General features: G+C 38.5%; 1 protein-coding gene across 5 annotated transcripts in view; it reads left to right on the top strand.

Moving 5' to 3' along the window:
* AP2A2 (adaptor related protein complex 2 subunit alpha 2) overlaps positions 1 to 13,826 on the top strand; it is a 44,382-nt gene that overhangs the window by 7,556 nt on the left and 23,000 nt on the right. For all 5 annotated transcript variants that reach the window (XM_014252057.2, XM_088057441.1, XM_014252056.2 and 2 more), the window contains exons 2-3: positions 5,899 to 5,967; positions 13,192 to 13,334. In XM_014252057.2, coding sequence (XP_014107532.1) covers positions 5,899 to 5,967; positions 13,192 to 13,334 — 212 coding nt within the window. The remainder of the gene's footprint in view (positions 1 to 5,898; positions 5,968 to 13,191; positions 13,335 to 13,826) is intronic.

The following is a 13,826-nucleotide window of genomic DNA, read 5'->3' as shown; positions in this document are numbered from 1 at the left end:
GCTGGCATGACTTAGCCTTTGGATAAAACCATCTTGCTTTTGGCTGTTTGGCTCCCAGCTGAGATTGTGCTGTGTCTCCCATCGAAGAGGCCAGTCAGCTTGGATACTCCTAATGCAGAGGATGAGGAAAACATAACCAGAAACATTCTTACGTTTGGAAAACAATGACTCGCAGCTCTCAGGGAAGATGTCTAGTATCACCTTTAAAATGGAGAATTTGTCTTTTCTGTAAGAACTGTGTTCTTCCCAAGTGTTCCTAGCTATTAAGGAATTTGGCGAAGTTCCTGCTTCTAACCTTGGTAGTATTTGTATTCTCTCTCCTAAACAGACTTCTCCTCTCTCTTCAAGGCCTGTTTCATAATTGAATGTGAACAGAGTTCATGTTATATTAGACTTACGATAGTGCCACAAAAAGTCATTACACTACTAACTGACCTTCAGGAAGCATGACAGAATTGTGGCAGGCTTTTTCCTTGTGCTATCAGAGCCTCCTACCCACTGTTTTATGGCTGCTTATACCAGCAGTGGTGCATCTGTAATCATAAATTCTCAGATGGCCATAGGGCAGGTAAGGCTGAGAGATAACCCAGTGTAGCAGTTCTCACCTGTACATGAATTCAAAACAAATGAATTATTGGCTGGGTTCAATTACACCGGCTGCTGGCCATAAGAAGATTGGAAACAGATGAGTACTGGGAACATCTAAACTTTTCTGAAGTGATTTATTTATTTACTGCTTTAAGTGTTGACAATATGCCTGTGTCTCAAGGCCTTGCCTCTACAAGTCTGCTCTGCTCAGTATTTGTATAGCTGCTGATAGAAAAAAATGCATCTCTGTTCCTTTGGGAAATAAATGTGTAGGCTTGGTCAGAAGTATATCAAATGGTTTGTATGAAATTTAAGAACTAGTAGCAGTTCTAGTTAGCACAGGTGGGTTGTGTGCTTTAAACTTGCCTTAAACAGTCTGCAGTTAGTATAGCAACAAGTTAATCCTGATGGAGCAGATCACTGGCTGAGTGAGCCAAAGCAACCCACTAATTCTAACCTTGAAGCACTTACTTAACCTTGCATCCCTGCTTCCGGGTTTCTATTAAGATATGCCAGGTGTTCTTTTCAAATGAATGGGCTTAACAAACCCCTTTCCTGTAACATCTGTTTTCTCATTATTTAGGTTGTAATGCAGAGCTTCAAACAGAGGAATGGAGGTGTATTTATGCAGTACTGAAGTGCTGACTATAGCCTGGATTACTGGGAAATACAAGAATAGTAGTTGGTTCTTTGATGAGCTGCGTGACTTAAGATTTCCCTACTCTAACTTTGTTAAACAAGATGGTAATTAAAGATAATACTGCTCTGAAGACTAAATTTACCTTGTCTAATAAAGGCAGTAGGCAGCATGATGGAGTCTGAAGCCTGACAAACTGCCAAATACGAAGTAATCACTCATGAGCACCTTGGACTATGTTGTGGCTGGGTACCTGTGTGCTCAGTACTCATCTTGGAGAAGATGAGCAGTGCTTGTACACTAGGGCTATAAGGCTACAAACGCTACGCATCTTTGCAGAAAAACAGCAACCCAAAGCTTGCACTCACACACTGACTTGCACTCACCTCTTTTAATAACTTATTATGGATATTTAATGATAGTTTGTTAAAATGGTAAAAGTCTGAATAAGTGAAAGTGAGAAGGATAAAGCCTGAACTCATATGGAACATAATCTTCTTGTGCTCTGGCTTAACTATTGTCCTACCCAGCAGTCTGTATACATGACATGACCTTTATTAAAGCCTCCCCAAGCTGAATAGTGTGGTTACAGAACATTTTGTTGGTATATACCTCTGATAATTTCATGACTGGGAGCTGGGTAACAGCCTGAAAGTGTGGCAGAGCAATTGCCTTTGTTAACTCTGACATGTAAACCTCTATTGCTGCAGTACACCACTCCTTCAGCTATCATCATCATACTTTTTACTGTCCTCAAGACTACTTGTGTGTTTCTAGTGATGGTAAAAAGAAAATATGCATATAGAAATTCAGTGAGCGTTGGCAAGTCAGACTAATGTGATTAAAACTTCTCAGTTAATCCAATGCATTTTAACCATGCCCTTCCTTCCACACTTAGTGGGACAGAAGATCTAGCTAGAAATTTGCCCTTGGTTTATGATACTTCTATTTTCTTTTGTCCTTTACAGTGCAAGTTGCCTTCCACTGTGAGGTTTTGTTTTGCTTTGTCATCCTCCAATATAAGCAGTTAATCATGTTTGAATAAGTTACCATATAATACAACTGCTGGAGTTGAGGAAATTTGGGGTTAGATACTTCAGCCTGGTTTTAACATGCGAGTTGTCCTCAGCATTGTGATTGCCCTCAGTGACACTTAACAGTTGTGTGCTGGTGCTGTTCTTTAAAACTACAATTGCAGGCTTGCATCAATTGTAATTAGTAATAAGGTGAAAACTTAGTTGTTCAATGTGAAATCCAATATATGGAGTTAAACTTTTTATCGCCTGCTAATTGCTATGTTGATTATGTTTGGTCACTGTGTGGATGAGATCATATACTGCCTTCAAAATAGAATAGCCTGAAGGAATTATTAGAAATAGGCTTTTGTTCATATACTAAGCAAGATGTAAAATTTGAGAGAATAAACCTTCAGATGTGACTCTGGGTGTTCCTGTCATCTTGCTGTTACAGCTGTGTGCGTGGGGTGGGATTTCTACGTTTGCGTTGCTGAGCCTGCAGACTATTTCTGCCAAAGGTGCTGACTTCACAAATTCCTGAAGTATTTTAGTCAGGCTTTGCTTAATGCTCTGGTGCTTGCTTAGGACACAAAGAACCCAATTTCTAGCAGTAACTGGTAATCTGTGAGTGTAGCAGGTAAATAATGCTGCTTGAAAGGTTTGCCAGGAGGTTTTGGTGGTTTTAAAAAAGTAAAAGATAGCCTTGGTTTCATCTTGGGATAAGAAAAGCTGGCTGGTACGTGTTACTGTTTCCCTTTCCTCACCCCATTTTTAACATTTTAAAATTGTGATTATTGCCACACTTGTTAAGATTAGAGAAACAATTTCTAATAATTCAAACTAAAGCAGTTCACTTTCCTTACAAACATAAGTTAACAATACAGAGCAAAGACCTAGTTTCTAGATTTAAATAACTAAATATCCTACTCAGGCTAGCAATGTCCCTGACTGAGGTCTATATTCTCTGCCCTGTTAATGTAACTGAAGTACAAAATCTCCAGATTCTGTGGTTATGTCTTAATGAGATGTGCTCTTCCCATGGTAAAAGGGAAGATAAGCTAATGCATGGCTGAAAATAAGGGAAGTGTTTTCAAGTCTTTAAAAAGAAATGGATTACAAAATTGGAGTGTTGTTTATTTACATAAATATTTGCACCCTTTTGGGATATGTTACTGCGGCTCCTGTTCTCAGAGGGTGGACCCTGAAGAAAACGACTTGCTTCAGTCTAGTAATGAACCCCGAATGCTGGCAAGTGCCCTAGAAGCAAACACTTGAGTGCCTCTGCTGTGTGCACAGGACAAATAATCCAATTATGACAAATCTAAAATATATAAAGGAAGACGCTGCAGGTCTTAGATTGTACGTCTTGCTGCTCATTTACTCAATAAATTGTGTTACTAGTTTAAAACCAGCTTTCTTTAGGTTGACAGATTTAATCAGACCAAAATTCATTATGTGTTGCATGATATATTAGTGAAAACTGATTCAGCTTTGTGATTCCAATAGATGCATCTTTATAAACTGAGGGAACTAAACTGTGTTCTCTAGTTTGTCATTCTAGAAGTGAATCTAGAAGTTCTAGGTCAAATTTAAACTGTGGACATTATCTTCTGCTTTATCTGGAAACCAAGGTGCATACAGATAGCAACTACATTTGTTTCAGAACAGGTATTGTAAATTATTAAGCTCTGAAGTTATGAGTTGTTTTTTGCTCTGTGGAATGCCTGCTAAGGCACTCTGCATTTCAGTCTTTTGGGCAGCGGCCCTTAGAAAACACTATGGAATGGAAAAATTCCATTTTAAGCGAATATGTGGGGTCTGAAGGTATTTTGTTAAAAGGACAAGGCAAACTGAAGTAGTTGCTTCTATTTTGGGCCTAACATTTCCATTTGTACAGTGTGCTGCGGCTGTTCCGTGTCTGTTCTCTTGTGGCCATTGTTAGAGTCAGATTAATACAAACCCGTTCTCTGCAGCTTATGCAAGAGTTGGTTTCAGAAGCGCTTAACTTCAGTTTATTTGAGTCTAAGTCAAGAAATTACAAAATCTAGATTCATTTTGGCAAGGGATTCTTTTATATTTATATATTTATACTTTATACTTTGCTCTTCAACTATCCTGAGGCACTTGTTTTCTTATGTTACTTAGTCACCTTTCATAGGGCCTGCTGTAAGATCCCCAAAGGAATTGTAAAGGGCGGATTAACAGTCATAGGGTGACAGGCTTTTGGACATGCAAATGTAGTGGGATATTTAAATACTGTGAGATGTTTCTATTGAAGAAAGGGTTGGAGGTGCTTTGGAATGCTGGTCATGATCTGCTCTTCAAGCCTTGTCACATCCCCTGCTTGCACATTCATGGATGTAGCTGTGATCCCAGTGGTGTGGGGAAATGTGTGGTGTGAACACAGGGCATGTGATCCCCACTACTCATACAGTTGGACCATTTTGAACCAAGGGTAGGAGACTTTTACTCATAACCTTGTAGAAAATATATGTGATGAAGAGGGAAAGAAGCTGTCATTTTCTGCTGCTAGTTGATGTTTATAATACAACACTTGAAACTGCTTGAAGCTTTTGGAAAATGGACAAAAGTTTTAGACTTGTCGAAAGTTTGAGTAGGTACAGGTCTGAGTTAACAACAGAACTAAATGGCCAGTTCTGCATTGCTGAAATGTACTTCGCTTGCTTCCCTCAAATGAAAGGCAGCTGATCACAATGCCGGAGCTGGCTGTTTTACCCTTCTGTGCTCCTACTCATGTAGGAGACATGTAGGAGATAATGGACCCAGATGTCTGTAGAATCTCAGTCACCAAAAACTAAAATACTAAAGAGCCATTTGGGTTTGGACAATGCAAATATTATTTTAATAAGTTTGCATTATCAGAATTTAAACTACAGCTGTTTCTCTATGTAACTTGAATTGGTACTAGAAATTCCAACACCTATTCATGGAATCAAAAGTTGATATGAAATACCGATGGTGCTGAGAAGCATAAGGTTGCCAAATCATCTAATAAAGTGTGAATTTTAAATATTTCGGGTTTTCAAGTGACTTCCATGAGATACATAGGAAGTCTGCACTTGTATCCTAACTGTGTGAGGTCTTGAGTCTTGGGACTCCTTGTGAGTCTGCGTTTCCTCTTCAGTCTGTTAAGAATGTTTTTAAAACTGTTGAACTGAATAAGCGTTCAAGAGAGAAACAATAAATTGGCTTGTCCTTAAGGTGAGGAATAACATGAGCTGCTTGTTTATAAGATTGTGCTTAGGAGATTCACTCCTTCAAAGCACTGTCAACTTAGTAATCACATAGGAAGTAAAATTCACTTTTCTCTGGGCAGTTTCAGGAACAGAAAAACTGGAGCATTTGTGAAAGTCAGTAACAGTGGCATCTCAGGTTATGTGCAAGTGACACCATCTAAAGTCTGCAAAGCTTCTTGAAACAGGGAGGTCCTTAGAGCTTCTCAAATTCCTGTATAAAGTGATGCTTAAGTTACCTCTGTTTGCCTTTAGTTCCAGTGATGGAAATGGAGAGTAATAACTCCTCCTGATGTTTGTATGTTCACAAATGTATGTTTCTGTTTGGGTGAAAAGATGCTTTGTGTGGTAGAGGGATGTCCAAATCACTGTGTCCTGATAGACGTTCTTCTTTTCATTTCAGGCAAAAGTAAAGAGGCAGAGATAAAGAGGATAAATAAAGAACTAGCAAATATTCGGTCAAAATTTAAAGGTAAGTGACTTGATCATACTACACTATATATATTTCCATATGACATTCTTTTATGGGGTTTTGTTTTTACATGCTTGGACTTCTTTTGTCAACTGCTGACTCAAGCAAAATGCTAGAGCAATCTGTTGGTATAACGGTTGAAAATGTTCTCTTAACTACAGAACCTTCTGACAGTCCTGTGATTCTTGGCCATAACAGAAGCAAACTCCCTTTTCTACCAAAGAATTGGGCTACTGGTCACAAACTGTTTCTAACACTTGGCCTCCTAACCATGTGACTACTCAGACTGTTTCCAGAAGGCTGTGTGACTGTGAATAGATTGAAGGAATATGGGTGGACATGATTATTTCTAGTAAAATAGCACCTGTTTGAACTTTTCTTCCTTCCCTGCTCTTCAGCCCTGAGCCCTTTATGGAAGTAATGAGTTAGGGTGTCTTCTAGCAGAATTAAGATTAAAATGTGTAGTTGCTGAAGCTGTACATCTTGACCACAAACAACAGCACAGCAGTACAAATTATTCATGTGAAACAAAGGATATGCAGTAACTAATTCCAAGAGGCAGCAATTAATATTAAACAACACAAGGTAAAACTCATGCTGTTAGCTGTTTCAAGTTGTGTACGTGGTTTCAAAGTTTAAAGATTCTTAGGGGCAGTTGGGATGTTTTTAAATGGAGTTAGCAGTGGCTGTGGCAAGTTCCATTTAAATAGTTATGGGGCAGTATGTGTCGTTAGGTAAGGCATTGCAATGTGGAGATCATGTATGTGCCTTCAGAATCTGCTGGATTTGTAGTAAATTTGTTTACCTTATTGGCTATCGTGGCTTAGAATAGCATATCTGTTTGGAATACATGATGCTTTAACAAATAATTTTCCTGGACTTTGTATGATCTGTGGCTTCATTTTAAGTGGTATCTCTCTTAAAGGTGTATGAAGACCTTTAGAAACCTGAGTGTCACCAACATCTTAGAAGGGAAAAGTTAACCACAGTGCAAGACACTCAAGACATTCTTCTAAATTAAAAGCCATCACATGCCTATGTGTTTATACTTTTCTCTTAGAAAAAAAGGCAAAAGTACATAAACAGTTAATTCTTCTCTGCTTACTCGTGAAGCAGGGGAGAAATTATAGGACTCTCTGGATATATAGAACCATAAATCAGGTGATGATCAGAGAACAGCGGTGCTTTCAGAAGTGTCATAACTTTAGCCTGCATACCTTGTGTAGCATCCTTTAAGCATTATTTAAAAACCTTTGAATAAAGGTCAGTTTATGCCCATTCAATAGCTTGAGTGGAAGATGGCTAAACCTTCTTGTAGCTGATCTTCATTATAGTTTATTACTAAATCTATATGGATTTTGGATGGAAAATTTTAATTGCCCGAAGACAATAATTTGATGAAGCCTGAGCAAAAACATAAATGTCACAATTTGGAAAAAATTGTGTTTAGACAACTTGTGTAACTGCTTGAGGCCTTGAGAGTGTGAGGAGCTGATAGCTGTGTTATCTTTCTGCTGCAGGAGTCTCACATGGACTTCAAGCTGTGTGGTTCTTCCTTGCAGAAGGGCTATATAAAAATTAAGAGACCTTCATATGCATTTTATTCTTGATTTAAGTGGCAATTAATCAATTTAACCCAGTTTCTTTTCACGTAGCCCTGACCTTAAAATGTTTTTAAATAGTTTGGATTAAGACAAATGTGTGATTGTGAATTTAAGATGAAGTCCTTTGCTAAATAAGTGATGAATACTGGTGCCCTGAGTTACTGGCCCTGCCTGGCCAAAGATGCAGCTTTTGGACTGGCTGCATGGCTATAATCAGGGAAAGCTCCAAGAAACAAGACCTCTTGTCAGAAGTTCTTGCTTGACACTAGTGTAGGAGTCTGGTCTACCTCTGGGCCATTGTGTGCTTCAGCACATGCTGTTGCAGTATGTAGACACCCATCCCATGTAGCTTGCAAGGTGTATTCTTACACTGCTGCAGACAGAACCTCCTGCAAGTACCTGTCAAGCCTGATACCTGCTTTATGTTTGGGTAACTTGGTGTTTAAAATACCCTTGTATTTAACAAGGCTGGGATAAGGTTTCGCATCTCTGGATAAGCGGTACTTTCTGTGAACTGATGGAACTTGTGCTATGACTTTGGGTTCTGATCCAGCTTTTGTGCAGCAAGCTCAGCAGGAATTTAGAATCTCTGTACTTAAGGTGACCATGTCTCTTGTATAAGCCTGAGGAAGCTCCATTGCTGAGGTCACTGTGTCCTTGACAGTTGCTTTAAATGCTTCTGCATTAACTGAGATAAGAAGAATGTAGTAGAGAGAAACGACACCAGTATGATAAAGGAGAAGTTGTAGGAGTAAAGTGTGCAGAGATGCTATAGCTTTTGTTTTACATGTTCAGACTGTAAGCTGATTTTGCTCCTATGCTTGAACCAAATTGGAAGTCTCAGTGTCAGAGCAGTAGCTGTTCTGGGTGTGAAAAAATATCAGGTTTATTAAATTGTTGTATCACTTTGATCTCTCAAACCAGAATTTGTGTATTCCTGAAGCTGCCCACAAATCTGTACGCTGTTTCCATGCTCAGAGGAGCTGTGTTCTCTGCTTGATCTAGACTTACTTTTTTTTTCCTGCTCTGGCCTTAGAATTTAGTTTTGTTCTGATTGCTTAGTAGGGTTTGTGTTACAAGAGTGGCTGCTAGATTTCAGACATGCTTGTGTATCTCCTTTTCAGCTTGTGCAGAAGTGCCCCAATGTACTTTGTTGTAAATAGCTGTGGTTTCTTTTTTCCTTTTTTTTTTTTTTTCCTTCTGCTGACTTGGTTTTCCATATTTGAGCAAATCTCAAAATAAATACTAGTGTATGGATTTGTATGGGTTGTCACAGGTACTCAGTGTTTGATGTAGAGGTCTTGGACTGTCACTCCTACAGAAATACAGATCTTGTCTCAAAGTGTATAAAATGTGCATAAAAATCAAATTCTTTTTTCTTCGCCTCTAATGTAATAGTGGCCTTCTGATACAGTATATCCCTGGATTGCTGCCAACTGCATGAACAGAGGTCAGTGCAGGAAGGAAGCAAAGAAACAGTGTTGTCCGTTCTGTTTTGCAAAAGCCATTACTGTGGTTTTAAAAGCTAAGATACTAAGGTAGCATGTGAAAGCTAGTGAGATTAGACTTGTCAGACTTCCTTATCTACCCCCAGAGAACATCCCAAGGACTAAACTGCTTTCCTGACCCTCTCGCTAGTAAGCAGGCTCAGTAACAGTGCAGCACACTGGCTTTTAGGTACACTGAGTTAGATTGAAAAGCAGGTACTACTTTTTAACTTATGTTCCAAAATACAGCTGGAAGCTGCTGCCTGAGAACCAAAGGGTCTTAGAATACTTTCTTGCCTTATTTCTCTCTTTTCAGAGGGCTGTGTGAAAAATATCTATGAGCAATGAAAACAAATTTCTGTGTTGAAATGCTAGGGAGGTGATACACAGAAATTTTGGAAGTAGTAATTATTTCTTAATAATGCTCATTGTTAATCAACTGTTAATAATTTCTTTCTTAGCAAAATAACTCATAAATTTTTCAGGGAAAGCAAGTAGACTTTGAAATGTCCACTTGGCTCAAAACCTGCTGACATGTGTTGTGAATCCTTCCTGTTTCTGCTGACTTGATTTGCAGCACTTGCAAATGTTCCTGAAAGCATTTGTAAATGAGCTGAGTTAAAAGAAATGATTGTGTATTGCAATAAAGATAACAGAACATGTGACATTTCCTTCTGCTCTTGTTCGGATGTTTGCTTGGGACTGGGGGAAGCTGTACTATTTTGGCATGTACTTAAGTAATGAGACTTGTTATTAATGTTTAAAATAGAACCTTCAGAACTCTTTGTAAATGCAACATGGAAGGGAGAGGAATAGTTAAAATTTCAATAAAAATCTGAGTCACAGACGTCTTCAAAACACAGCTGGAGTTAGACAACTATTGTGAGACCTTTGAAGTGCTCTTTTTTCAAATTGCTCAGATAATTAAATAACAAAAATTTTTAAAATCCCTAATATTCTGTTTTTGCTGGAAACTGCTAAGACTTTGAAGAAGAACTGTAGTAACTTTAACTTGGCCTAGTTTATAAGCTTGCCTGAGAATGGTCACACAGCCTTCAGTTCCGTCTACAAGGAACAGGAGCTTTTGAAAGCACTCAGTGTAGTATTTTTTCTGTCTTTGGAAAAGGTGTTTCAGGTACCGATTTTACACTATTTTTCTTTGATACCACATGGTGGAGAAGGAAGTTGCTTCTTAGTAGGATGGTGATACGTTTTGTGCTTGATTGCGTGGCATAGCTTCTATGAAAAATTCTTCAAATACCCTGAGATCCAAGGAACTTGCTAATATGAGCTCTTAAAATACTGGTATCTTGGAAGGATATAATGTTTTAGATAGCTGGGTCCTAAACCTAAAAAAGGAATTGCCAAACTCTGACAAATAGCTTCTTGTGAAAGCTGATGTTGTTCAAAGTATACATATTTTCATCCACTTATGTTCTTCTTTAAGCAGTTTGGTTGCAGCGTTCTGTACTCCCTCTTCCCTTCTGGTATCACAAAGCCAACACCAGTCATTTTGGAATATAAGAGATTAGATTTAATACTTCTGACTTTTGTATATTGCTGATGGGTTGTATACTAACAGGCAGCTGCAGATCAGCCTCTTAGCCTGCTGGGAATTCCGTCTTGGAGACTGTTTGGGGTGTCTTCACTTGTGGTAAAGTTCATGTGAAAATTACTTTCTGATGTCTTTTGGCGTATCTGAATCTCAGAGAAGCAATTAGTGATATTAATGATACTCAATACTATAGTAAGCCCACAATTATGTAGAGCTTGGCCACTAGAGCTAGACTGACTAAAATGGATTCAGCTTATTTAGTGAATCATAATAGTATCTATTAATGGTATTGAGCATCACAATTCCTTTCATCAGTCCCCTGGAATAGCTGGCTTGTCAGGAGTTGGAATGGTTTCTCTTGCTAGGTTATGTAAAACCCACTGGTTTATTCACTCATTATTTTTTTTCCTTCTGGATCTCGTGTAGATGACCAATTAAAATCAAATCTTAAGAGTTAGTAGAAACACTTCCTAAGCAGCTGAAAAAATACTAGAAAACTAAAGCTATCACTGCATTTTCCTGTGTTTTGTTTTTGTGTTTTTTTCCTTGCCTTTCCTAAGGAAAGGTGTCTTTGATCTGCATCTTCCTGCCATGGTGGCATAGGAAGAAGCTTCTGCTCTTGAGTGCCATTTTATTGGGAAAATAGTATAGCTGAAAATATTTATGCAGAATATTCCATTGCTACTTATGCCATAGTTTGAAGGTCACAGCAACTGGGCAGACATGGTTGAGTATCTTCTCTTTCCTCTGGCCATATTGCTTCCAGAGAAGGAAAAAAAAAATACTTCCCACTGGATGTTTCACTCTGGTTCTTCTGATAGTAGTTCTAATGTCTAGTAGAGCAAAATTCCCTACATTTGTTTGCTGACTCTGCAGGAAAAGAGCCTTATGGCAGCAAACTCTAAAAGTGGCTTGAAGAAGATACGTCTTCAGGCAGCTTTCTGCAGAGCTGGCTGTTGTCAGAGGATGTTGACAGGATCCAGTATAGCAGGATTTCACTACCATTGGTATCTTCAGTAGTGCTGCTTCCTGTATTGAAGTAAAATGTGACATATATTGGCTTCTGTAATGTGGACCTGAAGATGACTCCTCTTTGCACAACATGAAGATAGCTTTTTGTTGGCAGCTGATGCACCGTCTGTGCCAGTGGAAAAAAAAAAAAATCAACAGGTACCTAAAAACCCAAATTAGAAGGGTATCATTGTCTGCATTAAAATAGCAGTGGTTTGCTTAAACTTATCTCAGTTGAAATAAGATTAAATAGAAGATTATTTTAGGGTCGAAATAGAAGGCAACCCCCAAAATGCATAGTTGCAGCCTGTAGACATAACCTTTCGGCATTGTGTACTTCAGTGGGCCAGTATGCTTTCTGTTGTTACGTGTTACACTGTTACTTGTCTTCACACAGAGATGGCAGTCCTCATTCCTTCGCGAACTGTAAGTTTAGTAGTTGTAAGGTTTCCTTGGTTTTTATCTGATCTGTGAATGTAGTGTGAAATCCATGAGAGCTGTAGATTCATGTGACCTGGCAAATCTAATATGCCTCTGTATCATGAGAAGGAAGAAGGAGCAACCTCTCTACTATTAAGATTCTTTTTCAACTTCAGATTTATGTAATAGGCAGCTAAATATAAAATAAAAAGGCAACTTAGAGTTTTTTAGGGCAGTGAGTAAGGGATATCTTACTGAAGCTTTAGTGTATGCTGTTCTGAGTGCTGTTCTGGGTGAACTTGCCCATATTAAGGAATACACACTTGATGTGACAGGTCAGTTTTGGGCCCAGAATGCTGAGGAGAAGGAGCTTATAGCCTTTTAGTCAGTAGTATATATTAGAATTTTGCTACCCTGACTAACTAGCCAGCAGTCAGTCGTGCCTGATTTACTGGATACCCTTTTATTTCCTGATTTGAGGTATGGAGAGAATGTAACACAGAAAGGGTAATGTTGATATGTAGCTCTTCCCTTCAGGAAAAGCAGTGGTCTCGCGATGAACTGGAAGCTGCACTGCTCCATGTTGTTTTTGCAAGATTCTAAAATCAGTACTGCAACATATGGCCAAACCTATTTATGGTGCATTTTTCTTCAAAAACTGGAACACTTGTGAATACTTTCATTTTATAAAAATTTCAAAGATCTCATGGTAATCTCATTTCATGTGTTTCTTTGAGTCTTTGGGATAGACCATTGTCACTTGATCTTTCTAAAACAACTTGCTGTGGGGGTATTTTTATTGCTGCTGAGTTCTCCACAGTGGTGCACTTGGAAAAGTATGTTAACACTTTTACTGAAATAAAGCTTTGATAATTGGTTTAAGAGGAGAATGTGCATGGAAGACAAAAACGCTCTTAATTGAAGTGGTAAAATCAAAATGGAGCAAACATGGATGTGGTGCCTCTTAGTAAGAACGGTCTCTAAGGACACTGCAGGATACTTCAAGGACTAGATGGTAGCATTATTTCCTAACCATCCTTTCATCACCATCCTTTAGCATATAGATAATGGTAGATGGAATTACCACTAGGTAACCAGGTAAAAGTTTAACACAGACTTAATTGTTGTTTGTTTCCTTGCTTTTCAGGTGACAAGGCTCTGGATGGTTACAGTAAGAAAAAATATGTCTGCAAACTGCTCTTCATCTTTCTGCTGGGGCATGACATTGACTTCGGTCACATGGAAGCTGTAAACCTGCTCAGTTCCAATAGATATACAGAGAAACAAATAGTGAGTAACTTGAGCTCTATAAAAGATAGGCTGGTCTATCTAATACCCTGCCTCAACTGTGGAGTCTGTAAAGAATTTTGCTTCATTCCCCCTGCCCTGGCTTAAAGCCTTATTTTGGCTCTCTGAAATCTTGAACTAGTCTTGAACTAGTTGTAAAAAATGTGTGTTCTGCATAAAATTGTTACTCATGTTAAGCAACTGCCTTGGGTCTTGCATTAAGTGGTAAGTAACCTTTTAATTTTCCGAACGTATCTTTCCATCTCCCTAGGTAAGGTTGAGTTTATCAGGTGCATGTAACTTACTAGTATTTGAACAATAAGCCAAAATCTTGATTGGTCCCCATTAATCTAAAACTTATCTTTTGAGTATATGCCAGAATAGGCTGAGAAAATACTTAAAACCAGATAATTAGGGTAACACTGAACTTTCTCATTTTTGTTTAATTCACTTAATCTTTCTAGCCTTTGCTTTGTTTAAATACCCATTTCTGCC

Source organism: Pseudopodoces humilis, chromosome 7 (assembly GCF_049639895.1).
Source record: "Pseudopodoces humilis isolate 2021_Gansu_Grassland_sample_001 chromosome 7, ASM4963989v1, whole genome shotgun sequence".
Taxonomy (NCBI): domain Eukaryota; kingdom Metazoa; phylum Chordata; class Aves; order Passeriformes; family Paridae; genus Pseudopodoces; species Pseudopodoces humilis.
This window is presented reverse-complemented; position numbering and strand designations above follow the sequence as displayed.